At 34.8% G+C, this 23,172-nt stretch overlaps 1 protein-coding gene across 1 annotated transcript in view; it reads left to right on the top strand.

Moving 5' to 3' along the window:
- Positions 1–23,172, top strand: part of USP34 (ubiquitin specific peptidase 34) — a 141,254-nt gene that overhangs the window by 101,752 nt on the left and 16,330 nt on the right. Inside the window, exons 44-67 of the mRNA XM_050893030.1 lie at positions 456–521; positions 2,925–3,071; positions 3,139–3,216; positions 3,318–3,395; positions 4,132–4,226; positions 5,239–5,411; positions 6,023–6,176; positions 7,659–7,737; positions 9,249–9,302; positions 9,398–9,493; positions 11,067–11,131; positions 11,228–11,303; positions 11,405–11,452; positions 12,183–12,314; positions 13,804–13,884; positions 15,125–15,210; positions 16,422–16,590; positions 16,675–16,749; positions 17,339–17,490; positions 17,913–17,961; positions 18,065–18,169; positions 18,293–18,337; positions 19,762–19,866; positions 22,358–22,505. Of these exons, the coding sequence (XP_050748987.1) occupies positions 456–521; positions 2,925–3,071; positions 3,139–3,216; positions 3,318–3,395; positions 4,132–4,226; positions 5,239–5,411; positions 6,023–6,176; positions 7,659–7,737; positions 9,249–9,302; positions 9,398–9,493; positions 11,067–11,131; positions 11,228–11,303; positions 11,405–11,452; positions 12,183–12,314; positions 13,804–13,884; positions 15,125–15,210; positions 16,422–16,590; positions 16,675–16,749; positions 17,339–17,490; positions 17,913–17,961; positions 18,065–18,169; positions 18,293–18,337; positions 19,762–19,866; positions 22,358–22,505 (2,356 nt within the window). The remainder of the gene's footprint in view (positions 1–455; positions 522–2,924; positions 3,072–3,138; positions 3,217–3,317; positions 3,396–4,131; positions 4,227–5,238; positions 5,412–6,022; positions 6,177–7,658; positions 7,738–9,248; positions 9,303–9,397; positions 9,494–11,066; positions 11,132–11,227; positions 11,304–11,404; positions 11,453–12,182; positions 12,315–13,803; positions 13,885–15,124; positions 15,211–16,421; positions 16,591–16,674; positions 16,750–17,338; positions 17,491–17,912; positions 17,962–18,064; positions 18,170–18,292; positions 18,338–19,761; positions 19,867–22,357; positions 22,506–23,172) is intronic.

Raw genomic sequence — 23,172 nt, 5'->3', positions numbered from 1 at the left:
GTAGTTGTCACTTAACTTCATCTAGAATTAGCCATTTGTAAATAAAAATAAAATAAAAAAATAAAAGAGAAGCTGCTGGTCTGCACGTGAAATGCATTTTATAGAGGGTTGGTCAGAACTCCCACAACATCTATGAACTGAAAAAAGTTATTCTGAAATTACTGCAGTCTTTTGTAATACCTTCCCAAAAGCTCCTAGCTGCAGTAAATTTTTAGAAAATAGAGTTATTTCTGAGTTAGATTTAATGTTGACATGCCAAAAAATGAGTAGGTAGTGCTTTATATATAAGTGTAAAATAGTGTACTGTGATTTCTTGTACACAATCGTTTTTCTTAATTGTCCATAATAAAGTGGTTGGTTTTTTATTTAAAAGACGATTGTTTCATCTTTTTAAGGGGTGTTTTTGCGAGGTTATAAGCAAAAAGATAAAGTCTTCTTTTATTAATTTCTTTTAGTATTCAGAAGATATGAAACACAAGACCACTCTACTAGAACTCCAGAAAATGTTTACATACTTAATGGTAGGTGCGAAAGAGGATATTTTATAAAGTATCCTATTTAAAAAAAAAAAAAAGGCAAGAAAAATGTAGTTACCATTCTATATCTAAATTCTTGGCAGCTTAAGTCCATTGTGCTTTGTAAGTCCATTGTGCTTTGTAAATGACTGTCTTAACTAAAATAGTTTTTACCCACTTTAAAGCTGTTATTCAGCAAATCAGTTAAGCAAACATTGGCATTAATAGTTATCATGAAGAGGCAGTATAAATCCTAATCTAAGATACGGTTTAATATTGGGCACCAACAATAATGAGCAAGCACCAGCTCTCAAATGTTAGTGATTGTCTACTATGTTCTTTAAAAAAATGTTTGTGAAATGGATATATGGGAACGTCAGGCTCAGGTGCCACAGTCTGAACGTCCTTCGTTTATTTAAACCTTCTACTCCCAGCACATTTAATGCTCAGGTGAACACAGGATGTTTACCATAGCTATGGGACTTCAGTTATGAGTGAGTTACAAGTCTGAAAATGAAGTCTACTTTTTAGTTACAGTCGTGGTGTAGCTAGGTATCAGGGCTGTGCCCTGTATGGACACCCTGTGCGCTTACATTGCTAAATCTCTGAGTGGTCCAGGAGCTCCCTGGCCAGGCATCTCCTTGGATGCAGTAACAGAGTGGCTTGAGACAACGGACCAATTTGAAACTGGGTAATTGACTGTACCATCCCAATGAGGCATTTGACTGATTGTTGCAGGAGCCCTCCAGGTAGGAATTTGGAACAGTTCTGCTATTGCCTCTGCTGTGTCTAGTCCAGTTTCCAAATCGACTTTTGTAAATGATTGATAAAAACTGTTCCTGCAGAAATGACTGCATAGGACAGTCTTTTGTATGGATTTAAGATATTTAAGAGATACTTTGTACGTCGTTAAGGTGAATCAATTGTAATGAATTACACAGATGCTGGGGAGGTCACATAGGGCTCTTACCAGCTGGATTATAAGAATTCAGCAAAATGGTGATTTGAGGAGTCTCTCCAGGTCTAATTGAACATAACCACTGCAAGGACCGTAGCAGCAGACTCCCATCACCACCAAACACCAACTGGCTGTCCCGTTAGGATGTTTTGAGTCCATATGTGAGCACCACGCCAAGATCCCGATAAATTATTTTTTGTTTTTAACAAACACTCTGCCATGAGTGTCTGTCCAACACCATTGTCATTCATCTTGTTTCACATGGACCTTGAGGTAAAGGGTTTTGAGCCTGATTCTTCATTTAATCATGGAACAATTTGTTTACCCCAGTTTCCTTGGTGATAAAATAAAATATATTATTTTTGTTCATTGCATTTTCGTTGCTCCAGTGTTTCAGAGGTTAGTCTGTTGAAATAAAGCATTAAAAAGCAACTAAAAATTTTGAAATTCCAGAGTCTGAGTAACAAAATTGAGGCAGCTCACAGGTGTTCACTGTTGTTAAAATAGTAAAGCGTTTCTGAAATAGTGAAATAATGAAAAAAGAAAACTGAGGAGAGCTGCGTGTTTTTGGTTTTGGCACTGGCTTTTGTGAAAGAAATTTGTAACCACTTTGAAGACAAATAGAGGAAAGGAATTTAGGCATGTAGTGCCTGCCATGAATCATAGAAAAAAAAAAATAAATCTAGGTATTTACATAAGCATAAACTAGCATAGGAACATAAAAATCATACGAAGATTTACCATTATTAAAACCTTGAAGAAAGACTTTCTTCCAAAAAAGGTAATATTTACAGGAAGCACTGTCTTGCCGCACATCCTTAAAAGAAAACAGTACGTATATCGTCGTTTACAAGAACAAAGTTCCTTCTGCTGTAAATAAGTTCTGCGTTCCCAGCGTGCAAGGCAGTGGAATGGGGGATGTATTCTAAAGAATTGCTTTATACTGCAAATTCTTTTGTCTGACTGAACACACACAGTTGAGAACTAGATTATATAGTTTTATACCATAAAGAAATCTGAATGAGAATTAAGTACTTGCCAAGATTTAAGTCAGTGCTGTCCAGAAATACATAAATACAGGCTGATGTTCCTCATACTATATTTTTGTATCTGAATGGATATGCTAAAACTGGATGTGTCACATCTTCAGCCAAGTTCTTTTATTTTAATGATTCATTTTATTAAGTATTACATTAAATATTATTTAATGATATTTTAATAATGAATATCATAATATTGATAATCAGTTAGCTAAGAACTGCTGTACGTTTCATCAGAAGCATTTAAGCACTTACACAACTTTGTTACTTAGTAGGCATATGGAGATACCTTATGTAAAAGTATGTCCTTTTTTAAATAGACATTCGTATACGTATGTTCGGTATATCTGTGTAACTTCAAAATATAAGGATTTGTGTTGATTTGTTTTGCTTGATATTTTTTACCTAAAGGAAAGTGAATGTAAGGCATACAATCCAAGGCCTTTCTGTAAAACCTATACCATGGATAAGCAGCCACTGAACACTGGAGAGCAGAAGGATATGACTGAATTCTTCACTGACCTAATAACAAAAATAGAAGAAATGTCTCCAGAACTGGTGAGTTATTAAGAGGGAGCAAAAGGGAGCTTGAAAACTTATAGATTTGCTCAAATTTCCTTGACAGAATTTATTAATTCATTCACAGAAAAATACAGTGAAAAGTTTGTTTGGAGGTGTTATCACAAACAATGTTGTTTCTTTGGTAAGTATTCTTTCCCTATCCTTATCTTTTAAAGATATATTTTTTTTAAACTTCTGAAAACAGTTATTTCATTGCTTTTCTCTTTCATTGCTGTGATTTAGGACTGTGAGCATGTAAGTCAGACTGCTGAAGAGTTCTATACAGTAAGATGCCAGGTGGCAGATATGAAGAATATTTATGTAAGTAATGCCAAACTGAGATGTGTGGCGTAGATCACAATTACAAATGGGTGCAGTCAGGTATAAAAGACTGTACCAGACGCTGTTGAATATGTTGATGCTTTCTGTATCTGTACGCTAGTTTTGGTGTATTTCTAGGTTGATATTATTAGGTAATTTGGTTGAATTGTTTCATCTTTTCAATGCAACATGCTATCAGCTGGTGCCATTTGGAATTGACTAAAGATTGTGTCACAGTCAGTAATCACTACTTCTGTGTTTTAAAAATGCAATGGCCATTTTTTATATGAGAGAATTGCAAATGTCAAAAGATTTTACATATACACGTACTATTGCTTATTAAGTTAATTTAAAACTTACACCAGCATAATTTTAGGTTTTCAAGTTTTTTAAACTGCTATTAATCCTCGAACTTGGAATTTGAATTTAAAGTACTTGAATTCTTTGGGATAGCTTGGAACCATTTTTCTGAATTGGTTCCTAATTTTCTGTTTGGGTTAGGAACTGGTTTTCCTGTCAAACTCTTCTCTTAGTTCAGGTACATGCTCTTGCAAACTTCTTGGTGCCTTTCACCACCTTTACTTTCATAACTTATGAAAATGTTAATTAAACTTACTGTAAGATTGAAAGAGAGGGGTTTGTAAAGCAGGCCGTGCAAGCACAGGATACAAATATCTAAGAGAAATGTAAGCTCCTTTTTTTGTTTCTTTTGTTTTGTTTTGTTTATTATATGTAGGAATCTCTTGATGAAGTAACTATTAAAGATACCTTGGAAGGTGACAACATGTATACGTGTTCTCATTGTGGGAAGAAAGTGCGGGCTGAAAAAAGGTATGATTAAGAAGAAAGAAACATTCTTAACGTTTCTTTTTAGTAAATTACTGAAATTACTATTGGAATAAGAGCAATCCTTTAGATGAAACAGGACTGTGGTTTCATTCAGTTTGCTACTGTGTATGCCTGAGGATGTAGTCCCTGTGCAAATGAGCCCATAACTAAGAAATCAAATTTCCAAAACAAAGAATATAAGGTATCTTAGCAAAAGATCACCTAGACAGTAGAATGTTCGTGACCTTTTTTTAATGTAAATAAAAAGAAATTTGTAGCAATTAGTACCTTCTGAAATCTGTTGCTTCTCCTGTTTTTAAAAGATCAAATTCTTTCAGAGGTTCTTCAGTACTTGTGTTATTCATTATTATGCAGGCTAATTGCTCAGGTTTCATACATAGCACCAAATGTCTTAATTAAAATTGATAGTTTTAAAAATGCTTCCATATTTTAAAAAGTCTGCTAATAAAGAGAAAGCTAAATAAAAATTTTATATTGTCTTTATATTGCAACTAACAAATTTCTTTTTTAGAGATGAAAAACCTATTAGTTGTTTTTGTAGCTGTTAAAATGACGTGGGTGAAAGAGTAACCTCCTTTAAAATCAGTATTGTGAAGTTTATGAGAGTTAATACAAGATGTGTCCTGCATTGAAACTTGTCAGTTACAGGATCGTAACTCCGTCTAATGAGGGGATTTGCATTGTTAAATTTGTTCATGACTCATTTTATGATATCATTTTAGAAAACTGTCATTCATGCCATATGAGTAAATTTGATGTTTCTTCCGAGGCACGATGATAGGCTAAATAGCATTGTTCAATAGGCTAAATTTGACTTTGCTGCTGCCAGTTAGACTGCCCTGCTCTAGGGCATTATGATAGCTGAATTTTATATTTATGTGACTTAGCAACAGATTCCCAATTTTATGTTTGAAATAAATGTGTTTAAAATCTTTGTGAAAATAAATTCAGCCTACTAAGGTTTTGTAAATCATGATTATTTCTAATCCTTCAGGGCATGTTTTAAGAAACTACCTCGTATCTTAAGCTTCAACACAATGAGATATACATTTAATATGGTAACCATGATGAAGGAGAAAGTCAATACGCATTTTTCATTCCCTTTACGTTTGGATATGACACCTTACACTGAAGATTTCCTCATGGGAAAAAATGACAGAAAAGAAGGTATGCCTCATAAAATGAATTCAACAAGCTTTGTGTCTTTCATCCGTGTACCACTTTCTGTACACATAACATAAACAAACAATTAGTGATTTTCTTTTTAAGGAAATAAAATGAAACATAGTTTTAATCAACCTGTATTCCCAAAGTCACACATTCTATTTGATATGAGAAAACCAGCCAATTATTTTTGTTTTCATATACTGTTCAATTTGAATTGTTCTTAAATTTGTTTTTAAATTATAAGAGAAATTACAAATAGTTACATATAGTTTGTTGCTGGCCTATTTTGATTTTGCAGAGTAATACTTGAACTTCGGCAAATAGCTGACTAACTGCCATCATAAATAAGATGTGCTAACTTGGAATAACTTAGTTATTAGACCTGATCTCTTCAGTGGTGATGTTCTGCAAAAAAAGCTATAACTCTTTGACAAGAGTTGGGATCTGTGCTGCTTGTTCTGGGTATGGAGTTTCTGGCTGTCATCGTTGTGCAGTGCTGAAAAGAAAAAAAATTAAGTGCAATTACAGGAAATGTGTATATAAGACATACTAATGTTGAAGTTCAGGTGTTTGGGAAATAACTCATTAAATATTGTATTAAATTATTTCAGGTTTTAAGGAAGACGGTGAATATTTGAAAGAAACTGAAAGTTACGAGTATGATCTGATAGGCGTAACGGTTCATACAGGAACAGCAGACGGTGGACATTACTACAGTTTTATCAGAGATATAGTCAATCCCCATGCTTACAAAAACAACAAATGGTGAGTTATGCAAAACGACATTGTATAATTTCTTATTTTAAAACAACTAAAACTTGTGGACTTTGTCAGATGCAGTTGTATAGGAGGTACATGCTGTAGGTTCCTCTTAAAAGCACAAGATGTTGGAATTTGATAGGTGTAAGTATATTAATTTATTAGCATACAAATTTGTGTGCTGTAGCTGTAGTAGTTGTGGAGTGCCTTGGACAGAGGGGTAGCAGGAGAATGCCATGCTAGCCTCATATTGCAGCCACTGCTTGTTTCTTGACAGGACTATCAATGACTATATTATCAGAGATATAGTCAATCCCCATGCTTACAAAAACAACAAATGGTGAGTTATGCAAAATGAACAGTAAGATTTAATAGATTGTCCTTCATAAAATCTGGTTGTTACCCTTGACAAGCATACAGCTACATTTATGATTGTGGAATTCGGTCCTTTTCATTTTGTCCATTTTCAGTGAAACGACAATTTGAATTTTTCTTCACTTCAAACTCGTTGCATCCTGTGTGGCAGAAATGATGTTACAAGTTTTTAAGTTTATCTAGCTGGTGGTCTTCTCCTATTTGCCAGCTCTTCCTGGATGCAATTTACAGTGACATACTGGAATCTTTTACAGCATTTATTTTTCTATCCTTTCTTTTCAAAGATTAAAAAAAGAGACAAGATCTTCTTATGCAGAAGTGATAGATAGGTGAATAAATACTATGCACTATTTTCTTTTTAAAATTTTTTTTTTTTTTTAAACTATGACATCCCACTTCTAATTTGGAAACTCCTGCATGCATTGGGCGTATCATGGTTATGAAGAGGAAGAAAAAGTTGGGAGTAGTAGCCTGGGAAAGGGATGAGGCATGGGCATGGAAAGGAGGAGGGTCTTGCTAGGTGACATAAGCAAGCAGGGAACACCCTCCGCCTGTCATTTCTGGATGTCCTATCTGAGATTCTCAGCTGAGGCCCTGGAATAAGAGACAAGATTTCCTCTATTCCTGTCTCTAGAATAGCTAGCTGGAGCATTTTTGAAACAGTTCCAACTCGTGACCCAATCCCTGCTCCAAAGGGAAACCATAACAGTGTACCATCTTCTCTGCCTTCTTCCAGTTTGAGTTCTACTGTTATATGGAATGATTCTTCTCTTTTTTTAATTTTGATTTCCATTTTACTCAGATTGAAAAGGAAAAGGCAAATCTTCTTGGCTGCATTAAAACCCTATCTGTACTAGAGTCAGGCTGGAAAAATGAGGAAAATACTGTGTCTCTTGATAAAAAGAAAACCCAAGAACTGTTGAAATGCTGATTTCCTGATCTTATTGAAAGGAAGTCACTTTTGGGATCAGTTTTTAGTTTGCTGTGATTCAAAAAAGACATTAGAAATCAATAGGAATACTAAAATCTGAAGAATCATTTTAAGTGCTTCTTATGCTTTATTTGCCCTTTAGAGACAAACCGCAGTTGTTTCAAAAGCTTACCATTTTACAGGTATCTTTTCAATGATGCTGAAGTAAAACCGTTTGATTCTGCACAGCTTGCTTCAGAATGTTTTGGTGGAGAAATGACTGTAAGTTATGACGTTTATTTTTGTCATGTTCAACCATTACAATATCTGTTCTGAAGACTTTTGTGAAGGATTCCATAGTGTTCACCTTTGGTCTGCCATCTGTTGTGAATGTATATGAAACAGTTAGAAGTGTTAGCTGGGTTTTATTAAACCTTTGATATCTTTGTTGTGCAGGCGATACTTTATCTTATGTTCATGTAGATAGCTGTTCTTCCACCATCGATCTCTTCAAAGGGTCTCCCCCTCCTTTGGGGGATGAAAGACTTAGCAAAGTGAGACTGCTTGCAAGCTGGTGATGCAAGCTTTCTAGTTTTTCTACATTATCTGTAGAACAGAAGTTAAGACGATAAAGGAGAAGGGTCTTAATTTCTCCTGTACCAACTATCATATTATTTAATTTGTGACTATGAATCCAAGTATTTTTATGTGGTTTTAAAAGACAGGTGTCAGAAGTATGGCGTAGGTATTACTAATGAATCAAAATGAATTAGTGAAGTCTCTCTCCAAAGAAGAGGTATTTCTTCACTATGTCTGGTTTTTATCATCATATTATTTATTTACTTACTAAAAAGTGAGTATGCAACTAATTTAGGAATCCTTCGCTTGGATGGCTGCTTTGCTCAGGCTGTTGACTGAAGGAATAATTACTTCAAGCTTATGCCTATTCTGGAAAAACACGGCTTTTTGATCTTTGTGCCTTGTCAGTAATTTCCAGATTCGGGTCTGTGAACCTCTTACAGTCAGATCCTTTTTCATTGGTGACAGAACTGAACTAAAACCTGTCAGATCTGTGTACAGCTTATGCTGCTGTTCAGCAGGAAAGTTTGAGCTCTGATGTTAGTAAGTGATTTTCAAGCTAATGGATCTACAGGCTTAGATAGTTTTACTTGTTCCTTTTCTTGTAAGATTTCTTAAGTTGACGTTTGCTTGCTTTCAGTAGTGCAAAGTTTTTTAATACAGTATCAGCGTTTGTCTTTTGGGCCAGCCCATTGCTCTATGACATCAGTCTGAATATTTTTACACAATATTAATACAAATGTGTTGAACAACACTCAAACATTCTCAGGTTATGCTTGAATTGATCTTTTTTTATTATTATATGTCATTATATAAAACACGTTATGAATAATGCAGTATCTTACTAAAACAGTCCTGTGCATAAGAAAACTCCTCTTGTGTGATAAAGACTATGCAGAAATAAAACAAAAAACTATTTTGATTGGCAAATGGATAAAATACCATTAGGTGCCTAAAAAGAAGAGCTGTCAATGAGATGGATGAGACAGGAAATTGCATGAGATATCAGTCACAATATTGCATAGCAACTTTGGAAAATCAGAATAGGCCACTGTAGAATTAAAAAAGAAAGAAGGCTACTTTGAGCAGGAAATAAATTGTCAGCAGCCTCTGCAAATGTTATGAAATAGTTCACTTGCACATTTATCTCAAACTGTCAATAACCAGACCATTAAAAAAACTTGTAACTAATGGTTTTACTTTCTTCTTGACAGACAAAAACTTATGATTCTGTTACTGATAAATTTATGGACTTCTCCTTTGAAAAGGTATTTCTCTTCCAAATACTTGTGATATGATTATATTTCTACTTTCATGATTTATCTCTCAAAGCAAAAATTATACAGATGTTTTTTTCTTAAAGACGCACAGTGCTTACATGCTGTTTTATAAACGGATGGAACCAGAGGAGGAAAATGGCAAAGACTACAAATTTGATGTTTCATCAGAATTGCTGGAGGTACAAGTTGATTTGTTTTAACACTGATTTTAAAATACTATAGGAAATTCTAAAGTAATCGGGAATCTGAATAAACATGGGAAAGCAAATATAATTTAAATAAATACGATGACAATCCTTTCATTTAGCTGTCTTCCTTAGGAGAATGTTATATGATAGGAAGTAAATTAAGATTTCCACTGTATGTAAATTTTAGATGTTTTCTCCTTCTGTCCTGTATTTTTTAATTCAGATATCTGAATCATTCTGCTTCATATTTGTAAAAAACGGTAGAGCACTGTTTGTTTGGGTTTTGTGAGTGCTTATCAATGTTTTCTGAACAGTTGCAATATGACAGGAATGTTTATTGCTTTGAGGGGGGACAGAATAAGAGAATAATTCCAGCTGTTCGCACTTTTGCTAGTGGGTTATGAAATTCTAAGTGAAAGCAATATAAGATTGTGACTATTTGTGCTTATGATGGGGAGCATCAGTCAGAAAAGGATCCCTTCCTCCCCATAGTCATAGAGTAGCCCAGGTGTTAGTAAAGGGTAGGGGAAACAAAACCCAGTAACAGCTACATCTCTGTTTCCTCAGTGTTCTCCTCAGTGATGAGGGCTGCTCTTAGGATACCTGGATATTTATGTAAAGATACTATTTAAGCCGTGTATGGTCTGAGGAACTGGAAAAGGCGGTGCACAGGAGCAGAGTATTTAACTAGGGATCTCACTGTGCTAGATATATCCCCAATATGGGATTTGTAAGACACCCTTCTCCCTTTTTATTGCCTGAAAAGCCAGTTTCCCTGCTTCCTCTGGCCAGAAGTATTGCTTTATCATCTGTCACATGTTAGGTTCTTAACTTAAAAAGACTCTTCATCCCTAGCCAGCAAATCAGATCGTGCTTTTTATCCTTCTCAGTCTTAAAAATAATAATAGATTTTATCAGAGTTAAACTTTTAAACTATTTTTGTGTGAAAAATACTGCAAACAGATTTGGTCAAAAACACCATTTTGGAGAGAGGAACAGGGGGACCTCGCATGACATCCTTGTCTGGTTAATGATGGCGAGTCAAGTTGTACTCTTTAAGAATTTATCAAAAGTTCACAGAGCTCATCAGGCTTTGGGTCAGAACTTCAACCTTTAGACATACCCAGCTAGGATGCTGGAAAGTCGTAACTGACCTCAATTAGTGAAACTATGTGTTTAGAGAGTTTTTGGGTTTTTTAAGTTATTACACTATTGCAGCCATGGTCTTAAACTGTGGGGTTTTTTTAATGTGTTGGACCAGTTCTCAAGATTTCAGCCTAAAAATGTGAGTAATTAAGCTGTAAAAATGAGATCACAGAAAAAGGAGAAGGTTCTGAGCTCTGTTCTGCAGTCATATGGCAGGCAAAACTAATATTCGCTATAGTATGAATAAAACAACTTTGAGCCAATCCTTTAAAATAAAGAAAATGTTTCCAGCAATAATTTTTCATAAGAAAAAATTTTGTTTTCTTAGCCATGGCAAGCATATAAATATTCTTAAAATCATGCTTATGTAGTGAAATAAACTGCTTTCTTGTATCTGATGTTAGCATTTTTTCTTCAGTGGATATGGCATGATAACATGCAGTTTCTTCAAGACAAGAACATTTTTGAACATACATATTTTGGGTAAGTTTTTCTTAAAAAATGTAATATTAATGCTTCTTTTCTTCTTGCAGATGTTCATTATTTATTTTAATTAACAAATAAAATTACTGACTCTAGGTTTATGTGGCAGTTGTGTAGTAGCATCCCAAGCACACTACCAGATCCAAAAGCGGTTTCCCTGATGACAGCAAAGGTAAGGACTTCGAAAGTATATCATGCTTATTTTAAATTTTACCTTGTTTGCATTTTAGTTCAGGCATTCTGTAATTAATGGTGAAATATTTTTTTTTCCAGTTAAGCACTTCCTTTGTACTAGAGACATTTATTCATTCAAAGGAAAAGGTATTCTATTTACTTGTAAATTCTCATTAAGTAACTGCATGAATATAGTGAAAAGTATGTCTGTACTTCTTTATTTTTAAAATGTGATTTAGAGATGTATTGAGTCCCACAGATGATACAAAGTTAATGTTTAAAGACTGTCATTTAACACATTTATAGTAAACACTGCACAATGGAAAAAAATGTGGGTTCTGGTTCTAGCTTACTTTGCCTCAGCAATGCATCAGGACCAACAGATCTTGTGTTCTTTTCATTTGAAAATTCCTGGATGATTCGGATCTTAACAAGCACTTGTTAAAGTCTGATGTAAGGGGGAGTGTTTATCACTGAGCAACAGTGGTGCTCATGAATTTTTAAGTTATAAATGCTAGCATGAACAACAAGAAAGTTCTGTTCTGTCTGAAACATCTTTATTCTCAGTCAGATTTTATTTCTTTCTCATCTATGGTGGCATAATGCTACTAATTCTAGATTGTCTGGGATTAGTAAGAATATGTAATAATGTGTAATTGGACAATTAGTCCAAATGTGTAAGTACTACTTGCATTAGTTTCAATGTGTCCACTGTCACTTTAGTGTAGGTGCAACATATTACTAGTTTATAAGGCATTTAGTGTTTGTAACTATATTCTTAAGATGCAGTGTTCTAACTGACTATTTAGAAATGTTTAAAGATTAAGTTGCAATTTATTATTTTAAGTTATAGTTTTTTCTGTATTTCTTTTTACAGCCTACAATGCTTCAGTGGATTGAACTGTTAACAAAACAGTTTAATAACAGTCAGGCAGCTTGTGAAGTAAGTGACTTAGGAACTCAGCAAAGTACAAACCAACTTTCTATATATTGTTTAACTTTCCTGGAGGTTCGTATCCCTGGAATATTTTGGACTATGAACTACTGTATTTGGCATAATTGTGCACTATGAGATGAAATTCATCCTCTCTGAATACTGCAGGTTCTGGGGAATGACTTGACTTTTATTTTCAGAAGCCTATGGTGAGACCACAGGCCAAAATCATTTGGTCACTAGAATAGAAGACACACAGTGTCACAACCTCTTTATTTGATTATTACTTACGGATTTGTGTAATTAAGAGGTGTTTAAATGAGATCACACAAGAGAAATGGAAAGACAGACGAATGTTTAAGGACTAAAACGGCAGGGACTGGAGATGAATCCAAGGGACGAGGGCAGTGAGATAAAAGGCTGCAGTGCAGTGAAGAAGCTTAGAAGGGGAATAAGAACAGCTAACGTTAGACGTAGCTGAAAACAAATTCATATAGTGCCTTGCTTGTGAAGCTGAGGATCTTGTACCCAGTAGAGAAAGTCTTTCAGTAGAAAGAATGAAAACTCCTAGAAGAAGGAGAAAAAAATGGAGGAATGGGGGTTTTTATATGAAATTTTTCAGGACGCTGCCTGAAGGGAGTCTGGGACAAAGTGGAGAGGGACTGAGAAACCATAGACAAAGAATTCACTGTGGTGTTGATGAAAACAATTTTGAGATACTGAAGGGAAGTTTGTGCTAGACTTTCTGTGATAGTTTGAATGTACAAGGACCCCAATACGTACTGTATCCTGCGTTAGACCTTATTCGGTACAAATGAATTAAATTCATTGTTCTTTTGTAAATTGATTCTAGGTTGTAAAATTGTTATGTAACATTCAGTATTTGGGTGATACAGTTTCGTTAGTATGGTGTAGTCCTAAGATGCTTAAAATGAGTGAAGACATTTAATATAGTAAAAAATACTCAGGTACAATTAACAAAAGGACAACATTCCTTATTTAATTTTTATTCTTTAATTTAAACTGTCTGTCCTTGTGAATAAAACAAAATTTGTGGAGTCAGAATACTCAGCTGTATTATTTGCTGAGTCTAACTTTGAATTACTCGTTCTCTGTTGTTTTTATACATTTTCTGTCTCTGGAGGTAGTAAGGCTTTTCCACATTTTAAAATGCAACAGGGATCTAATTCAGGAACTACGTTCTTGTTTAAGCCTATCCCTATTCTACAAGATTCTTCAGCTTATGCTTCATTGTAAGCATTGTTTTTTATTCTGTTGACATCACTTTTCAGGATAAGCGTGTCCTTCCAGAGAATTGAATAATGGCATGCAGAACCCAGGGATAAGAAGATACTGGATATAAATTATATTGATGTTTGCTGCTATTGATCTTTATTCCTTTCTTGTCATGCACAGAAGACATTTAGATTTCCCTTGGATTAATACTTGCTTACTCCTTAATAATAGTAACATCAATTTCTCTTCAGACTTTAATATCATGCAAAAAGAAGATTGGACTAGAACAAGTTTGGAACAAAACTAACAAAGTATGTATCTTCTGCAGTGGTTTTTGGATCGTATGGCTGATGATGATTGGTGGCCAATGCAGATTCTAATAAAGTGTCCCAATCAGATTGTGAGACAGGTAAGAAAAAATGTTCCTTTTTAAGTCAAGTGACTACTTGACCCATGAACAGAAATGGACAATTATTATGACACATACAATGATTCTGAAAGTTTTTGTTAATACCTGTAATTATCTTATTCTTTTCTATTCTTGCGTATCATTTAGAGAAAATATTTGGCCATGGGAGCATTATTGTTGTTTGAAACAAAATCCATATTACTATAGTGCCGTAGTTGTACAGTTAGGATCACAAAATGTCACAGTAGATACAAATTAAGGTTTCTACAACTCCCACATGATCTCTACAAATTTGAACACTTTACATTAAAAATGTTTTTCTTCTGAATTGGTTCAACAATAATGCATCAAGACACACATTCAGAAAATAAAAAATAATAAATTAGGTACATTCAGTACTCCTAACAGAAAGCTTCACTTCTAAACTTATGCCTTGGGGTTTTGTAGATGGATTTAGTTTTATAATATTATGCCACAAAGTTTTGTTAATACTCTCTTCTGGAAATGTTTAAAATTGAAAAAACCCTACATTAGTAGCATTTGGATATTCCCAGATACAAGTACTATTAATAGTTTCATTTATAAGTATAGTTTCTTTGCAAGTCGTTTAGGTAAAAACCTTAGTAATTACTTTATCTCACCTGAACCTTTCAATTGGTTTAATTTTTCTGATTATTAAAGTAATATTTCCATATAGAACCATACATAGTTTCTGTGTGCAACCCATTATTAAAGGAATATATTTCATGGGAGAACTCTATGCAAGATCTGAGGCAAAGCTCTAATCCTTGATAAATGTTTTATAAATTAAAAATTACTGGAAGGAGTTTCCTTAAAATTTTCACATAAGTTCTTATAGCCAGAAGCAAAATAAAAAAAAAAATCTTGCCAAAAATATCTAAACATTTCAGAAAATAGAGATTGAAGAAAAAATAATGTTTATGAGCAACAGCCTTAAGTCATGTTTCAGTAGTGTACAGTGCACACCAATATTAAAAACTCTTTTTAGGGTTCCTCCATCAGATCTGTTTATAAAACCAGTTTTGACTATTCTGTTAAAATATGATGTGTCAATACACTAAGAAATGGAATGTGGGCGTCTCAATCTCAGCTTTAACTTTGAATCACATAGAGCTGGAAGTAGTACTTGGAGACAAGAATATTCTTTGCTTAGAAAATATGTATTGACATATATGTAAAAGAATGAACATGTGGAGTTCATTTACTTATGCATTTGCAGATGTTCCAGCGTTTGTGTATTCATGTGATACAGAGACTGAGGCCAGTGCATGCACATCTTTATCTCCAGCCAGGAATGGAAGACTGGTAAAATAATAACACCTGAAAACTTCTATTTATTACATGCCTTACAGCAACCGGTATTGTTTAATGAATTATTCAAAATGGTCTTGTAAACCCAAAATAGTACCGTTTTAATTGTTCTTTATTATTCTACCCAAAATGCTCTGATTTATTTAAAAATATTATTGTGGTTGGAAAAGTCAGTGTCTAAAGATACATTCTTTGAAACATTTATTCCCTTAAACTACATTTTCAGCATAGTCTTTCTTTTCACTGCCAGTAATATGCTGCAAGTGTAAACCTCACTACTTATACGTGAGAATCCAATTGTAAATTGGTTCCAAAGGCATATAGGTGCAAATTTTAATTTGTACATCCAGTAAAAGAGGTTGGAGATGAGAGTCCAGTCCTGTGTCGTATAGCTAAATCACAGTTGGTGTCAAAAAGTAGAAAAAAACCTATTGGATTCTATTTTGTTCTGCTAGTTATCAAGAAAACTGTCACTTTGTCTCCAATTATGAAATATTTCTTCTTTTTGATACGTAATGAGAAGAAGAAGAAAGTGTTTTTTCTTTCCTCTCTTGGGTTAAGCTTGTGATCCTGATAATAACCTTTTTCCAGAGCAAAAACGGCAGAGTTTGTAATAACTGTACTGCCATAACAAAATGCAGGACATGAAGGTACAGTTTTCATGGCAAAAAATAGAATTTAATTTTGTCTGGAAGCCTTACTTTAAAAGACTCTGTCACTTGTTTTGTTCAGTGATAAGATCCAACTTTCAGTAGATGAATAAGGTTGCAAGTGCATGTTTTCTGCCTTGTCAGGATCCTGTATATGCGTTTAGGAGACTGCCTTTCCTTCGTTCCACAGTATAATTAGCTCTAACAGCATTCTTTCTTGAAACTCGGGAGATTTGACATGCAAATCAAGAAGATGATTTTAAGTAGGAGGTCCCCTAATACTGTTTTTCTAAGAATTTTTTCCTGACTAGAATCTTGACTCAAAATACTAATTTTATTAACCTTTCAACATTTTGAGTGACGGATGCTACCTTACGTTAAGCCAAGTTGTTATCTAGGCTATACTTGGCGTAAAAGAAAGCGTTAGAGATCTGAGTATGATAGTAGGACAGAGTAGAAAACTGACAGTTTTTCTGAAGTTTTTTTTGGACGAGTCCGAGATGATTTTGTGCTCCATATATTGCGTGAAATACCTAAATTGGATTTTGTTTTCAGTTCGGATGACATGGATGGTCCTGTGGAAGACATCGGCAGTCGCTCTTGTGTAACACGCTTTGTGAAGACGCTCTTGTCAATTATGGAGCATGGTGTTAAGCCTCACAGTAAACATCTCACGGAATACTTTGCCTTTCTTTACGAATTTGCCAAAATGGGAGAAGAGGAAGTAAGTATAGCCTTGTAGTTTTGGGAATTAGGTCTGTATACGCATGTATGTATTTTCAAGTAATTCAATATCTACACATTTCAGAGCCAGTTCTTGCTTTCACTGCAAGCCATATCTACGATGGTCCATTTCTACATGGGAACTAAAGGACCCGAAAACGTAAGTTTGAATATCTTGTATAACGAGAACTTGTCTTTCATATTTTACCTATGTGGTCATTAGTGCTGTGTCTCTTGAACCATCTTTCAGCTGTTAAATTAAAATTGCTTCACTCATACAATTTTTTTTTTTTTTTTTTCAATGTTTAAGTGAATATAATATTTTAAAAAGATGCTGAATTGGCTATGCTATAAACCAGAGTTTTCTGTTTGGTATAGAAAGAGATATTGAGTAGAAGCAGTTAAAGTTGCCCTCATCATGCTATTAATGGTAACAGCTTACTCCTGTTGTACAACTTAAGCTTTTAAATTTACTTGCTTTTTTTTATTAAATAGACCGCCACATCAGGCTATGTAGTGACTTCAACCAGCCTAGCTTTTGCATTTGTAAATACAATTTAGCTTATGCAAAATGAATGCTTCAACATGAAAATCAAGTGATTAGATATTTACCTGATTTGATTCATGCAAGTTTATTAAGTTGTTTTGAATAAAAGAGAGGACAGAATATATGCAAAACCATGTACAGGCTCTTTGCAATTAAGGCTCAAAATGTCCACATTGAAGTTATCTTTTTTTTTTTCCTTCAGCCACAGGTTGAAGTACTTTCTGAGGAAGAAGGAGAGGAGGAGGAGGAAGAGGAAGATATACTTTCTTTAGCAGAAGAAAAATACAGGCCTGCTGCACTTGAAAAGATGATTGCCCTGATTGCTCTTCTAGTTGAACAGTCTCGCTCAGAAAGGCAAGAGCTTCTGAAACACCAAAGTAAATTCTAATCTAAGCTATTTCAGAAAGGAATTAGAGATTTTAGGGGTTTGGGAGGTTTTTTGGTGGGCTTTTTTAACAGCATAAATGAGCTTGTATACAGGCCCATTATATTTTTAACCATTTAAAAGACAAATGTTTTGTCATTGTTGACCAAATAAAAGATGCAGGCTAAATCCTTGAACACATTCAGTTGCCCTCATTTGGATTTCTTTTTTTATTTGGTCTGTCTAAGTACAGAATACTTATTATTTTTGTTCAGTTTTATGTTAATAACCTTTATTTTCTCTTGTATATTGTGATACTGAAGAGTATAAACTAACACTCAGTCCTGTATTTCTCCTTAACCTTACTTAATAATCTCCAAAGTAAAATGCTAAAGGTTTTTTTGTATTTTAGGCATTTGACTTTGTCACAAAATGACATGGCAGCATTAACAGGAGGAAAGGTAATTCATTTAAATATGACTGTATAAGCCTCAAAAAACGCACATAGGTATGTGTACATATGTAATTGTAGACAGCGTGCTAATATCTTACTATTTGTTGCAGGGTTTTCCTTTTTTGTTTCAACATATCCGTGATGGTATCAACATCAGGCAAACTTGCAATCTCATTTTCAGTTTGTGTCGGTACAATAATCGACTCGCAGAACATGTAAGTATCAGAAACTATAGCTATTTGTTGAAAATCTTATCTAATAAGTGTAATGGGGTGATTTTTATTATTTTAACTGAATAAGCACAAGTCTAAGTGAGTTTTGTTTGTTTTGTTTTTAAGATTGTGTCCATGCTTTTCACATCTATAGCAAAGTTGACTCCTGAGGTATGTAAACATACTACCTATATATTAAATAATTTGTATTAATATTTTTCTGTTTTAAATTACTTAATCCTTTGCTAATCAAAAATCTTGCATGGAAGATGATCCATGGAAGTTTTTGTGACATTCGATGAAGTCTAACTGCACTGTATGTTAAAGTTTTCTAAAGCAGAAATCTGGTATGCAGTTGAAGATGGAAGTTTTTTTCAAAGCCAAATAACATATTTCTAGATTCTCCACCTATATGAATTAAAAAAAAAATTGGTAACAATAAAACGTGTATGCTAGAATAAGTGGAGATATGTAATTATCGTCTGGTTGTTCAAGTTTTGGGGCACTGTTTTGCAGTTTTGTGCATGCAAACACATTTCTCAGTCAGAATAAATTCCTGCCCTGGTAATAACAACAATACTGAGAGTTCCAAATGGATTCCACATGAAAAATATATACAGAGTGGAGAAGTGTATGCTCACACAAGGACATTCTTGTATACTGCTGTCAGAAAAGAAAAAATAATCAGGAAAAATTGAGGGCATGTCTAGCAGAGGAGGCATGATCATGGTTGGAAAAGAAGCACGTACTAAATCATTCTCATGACAGCTTTGCTTTGTGTGATAGAATGGGCACTATCAGATGACAGTCTGCTTCCCTCCTGTCATGCTAACATTTGCTACATTTTTATGCTTTTTTTGCTTTGCACATATACACATGCACCAGAGACGTTTTTGGTGAGATGCAAAATATTATAGTAATAGTCGTAACCACTTTATTGAAGCATTGTTAAAAGCTGGGTGAGTCTTAGCAAACTTTAAAAAAAAAATAAAAATTCATATTAGATCCAACACGTTAGAGTAGAAACGTTGGGGGTTTCAGAGGCAAACAGTATGCCAATGATCCGTGTAAACCCTCAAAATGTGCTGCTTTTGGATAAACTTTTCAGGATCCGTGTTACATGTTATGCAAATACATAAATGTAATAGCTTCTCTGAGACAGTGAAATCTTCTGTGTATGTAAAACAGGATAAATTGGTGAATTCTTCAAGACTGTACAGCTTGATTCCCCCCCCGCCCTTTGCTCAGAATAATGTCTGACTGTGTCAGACAATGTGTACTGTTGTTTCCTTGTCGCTATATATTTCTACTAGACTGATCCTCTCTAGTATGATCATGTTGCCTTGCACTAGCTATAAAAACTGGCTTAATTCTACTGTATCTATAGGCGGATACAGTAGAATGAAGATACATGTGTGTGTGGGTTATTTACATATTAAATAAGGGATTAAAATTAGTATAAATGTTCATGTCAGAAGTTCATAGAAATATATTTTTATGCAAACGTTTGGGCTTTTTTTTTTAAAGTCTCTGAGAAAATTGATGGATGAAATGAAATAGATCAAAATGGATATTTTTATTTTTATGCATTACAGGCAGCCAATCCTTTTTTCAAATTGCTGACCATGCTAATGGAATTTGCTGGTGGACCTCCAGGAATGCCACCCTTTGCTTCTTACATTCTGCAGAGGATATGGGAGGTACAACATGTAAAAGAAAACGGAAGCTAAATTGTCTTTCTCTTGTCCATTCTTTTATGTCTATGAAAGGGTTTTACATTTGTCATCCTTGCTGCATCAATTCATGCTTTTTTTTTTTAATGACCATTTCTCTTCCAAATAAACAGCAACAGCTAATAGACATTTAAAAGTTCTGCTCTAACTTTTAATGTTATTTTAACAGCGTTCTGATTAACTGGTATTTCAGTTTAACTTTAAATTTTAGTTTAATGAGAAATTAACTGATTCATAGTAAGGGTCTAGAATGCTTCTAGGCAAATTCCACTTATTTTTCTCAGTTATCCTTTTGCAAGAACTGTAAAATGTTTCAAGGCCCATCATTTGTTAGGGGGTTTTTTGTCCATTATGTACTGGTTCTGTGAATATTCATTTGACATTTTTTGTTCTCTGTAAAATACTCATTAACATTTTTTAACCCATAAAATAGTGCTAAATGGAATCTGGTGGATAATTGCTGTGGTGCAGAACCATTCTTGTTTGCATTTCTAAAGCGAGAAAGAGACTTTTTAACCAAGTTGGCACAGGGATAAATTCCTTGATCTGAGCAATAGATTAGGAATTAAAGCTTTCACTTCAACTAACTGCTCTTTGAGTTCCCAGTACAATTTACTGTCTTTATTACTGTTCTAAGAACAGTGTGTCCAGCCTGAAGACTGCTGAGGACAAGCTGTTGAGCGTTCGTTAATACTCTTTCAAAAGTGGGGCTGGGGTTTGTAAAAGATTATTGCTGTGCCGAATTGAGACCTCTGGTAAAACACAAACCTGTCTTACCCACTGAAGCACTGTGGGAGAGAATATGGATTGCTGTTCAAAAGTATTTTACTCCTGGTTAGGAGCAGTTATAGGATAGGAACCACTGGGTAATCTGGGAAAGCGTATACCAAGTGTTTGCTAGGTGTCTGATCTGAACATGAATTAGCTGTAACTGCTGTACCTCAGGTAGAGAGAGTTCAAACAGCGGATCTCAAGGTCAAGAATTACATCTAGCTGCTTGCTGTATACGGGGAAGCGGTAGGTTATGAACTTCTCTCAGCAATAAGGAAACCTTTCCAAGAGAGCTTTTGTAATTAAACTTCCTATGACAATACGCAAGTTGTGGCATGAAGTAAGTACCTGGGCTTCATGCTTCAGTCGGCCACAAAGTTTTGGTATGTAATTTGTTAAGCAATCCTCTTTTTGATTTCCCTCTTTATTCTTATTGCACAAACTGAACCTACAGAAGAAGCGCGTCGGTGACAGGTTTCTGTTGGCAAGTCAAGCTTTTAGCAGTAGAAGCCATCGGTTCAGTCTCTGGTGTGGCCAGCATTATTATCCTTACCTTGTTGACACAGGTCTAGAGATATAAATTGTGTAGGCAGGGATGAGAGGCCCAGTAGTTAATGCATAGACAGACAGATTTAGGGTGTAGAACCTACTTTTGCAGCTGCTCCAGTTTCTACAAGTCGTTAAAAAGTGATTGAGCTATGAAGACAGTGAATAATGATAGTCTCTTTCTTGGAGATACCCTCCAGCTATTACAAAGGAAACTTGACAGATCAATTTGTCGTTTCTAAAAAAAGGCAGGAGATTGTTCTTAATGTGTTTATTTTTAAATTGAGATTAAAATTTTATAAGCAGAGTTTTGGTCACGTCAGCTGCTCATATTCTTCAGGTGGATTAGAGTAGTTGGGAACAGCTTCAGCAATCCAGTTATTGCCTATGGTTTCTTAGGTAATAGAGTTCCTTTTTCCTCGTCTGGGCACCTGGGCCTCAAGGTAAAAAGAAAACAGTTTTTAAAAACTAGCAAATGAGCGAACTACATTTATTGGCCTAATGTCAACAAATTTTCAACTACGCAGAACCAGAAGGGCACAGGAAGTTACGTTTTCTCCTTACTTATCTGTAAGGCTTTGATAACTGTGCAACGGCACTCCACAGGCTTTTCATTGCCTTTGAAAAGCACGAGATGAATTTATTCCTTGAAGTTGCACATGCATGAAAACCGTAATAGTTACCCTCAGCGTGAAGCTATATGAACATATTTGCATACCAGTTATGTTCTTTTGATTATATCTTGTATAAAAATACCGATTCAGTGTTAAGGTTTTGTGTTAGCTACTGAAAAAAAAAATTATTTGTTTATAAAGATGAGATTGTTGAGTTTTCTAAGTGCTTAACATTTCAACTCTTACGTATCTCAAAATATGCAGAAAGGCTATGTAGAGTAACTTCCTGGACTTAGATTGAACTTCGAAAGCTCTGAACAAGATTCAGAAGCACAAACCAGTGACATTTAATAAGGGTTTTCTTTGTCTGCCAGAGCACCGCAGTCTTGTAGGTGCTTTGATAGCCCTAAGTGATTTTGAAAAAATATTTTTCAAAGTCTTAGTAGTTATTTTTAGGTTTTTAATACAAACGGGACATAGTATCAAGGTTAATGTATTCTTTCTGATTTTTTCCACTCTTCTTTCAGGTCATTGAATACAACCCGTCTCAGTGCCTGGATTGGCTGGCTGTGCAAACACCTCGAAATAAACTAGCTCACAGCTGGGTGCTGCAAAATATGGAAAACTGGGTTGAACGTTTTCTTCTGGCACACAACTATCCTAGAGTGAGAACTTGTAAGTTAATTCAAATTGAAGACAATTATTCTTCTGTTGTAGCAAGTTACTATGCATGGGGTATTTCTGTCACCAATGAAATACATGCTCTTGTGGTTGTCTTTTCTTCCTTTGCCAATTGTTTTAGAATTGCTGTGTTTTAAAATATTAGTACAACTCTGGTGCCTCATCAAGACATGCTACCTCCTTTTGATGAAAACTGTTTTATTTCGTAACTTGAATGATACATTGGTAGGTTCTTTATCTTATGCGGTTAATCTACAAGATCCGGGAAAACCCAAAGAAGAAAAAGAGCTAATCCAAGAGGTTCTCCATAGTGTCCATCACGTAGTGGTACTGTAGGGAGGAGTAGTACGTGTTCTTCTTTCACCCCTCACAGAGTAATCTTCAGTTGAGTCCTTTGAACTTGTGGATCAAGGAGAAGCAGCCTGTGCTTCTCCCCAACTCCAGGGTGTCCTGGCTCTCTAGTTTTTCTGCCAGGAATCCCACTGTCAGATTGCCAGATGACATTTACAGCCTTTCCTGTGTCTGAATTTTTTTGTAAAGGAGGTGCCACAGTAACAGGCCACGCTGAACTTCAGTAAATTTTCTGTGGTTGAGGGCGATGTGGAAACTGGAGGTACAGCTTTGCAACAGACTCCAGTTGTAAACATCTCTGAAGAGGTAA

The sequence above is a fragment of the Gymnogyps californianus genome, chromosome 3, assembly GCF_018139145.2.
Source record: "Gymnogyps californianus isolate 813 chromosome 3, ASM1813914v2, whole genome shotgun sequence".
NCBI lineage: Eukaryota > Metazoa > Chordata > Aves > Accipitriformes > Cathartidae > Gymnogyps > Gymnogyps californianus.
The sequence above is the reverse complement of the archived record's forward strand: the minus strand, read 5'-3'. Positions and strand labels throughout refer to the sequence as shown.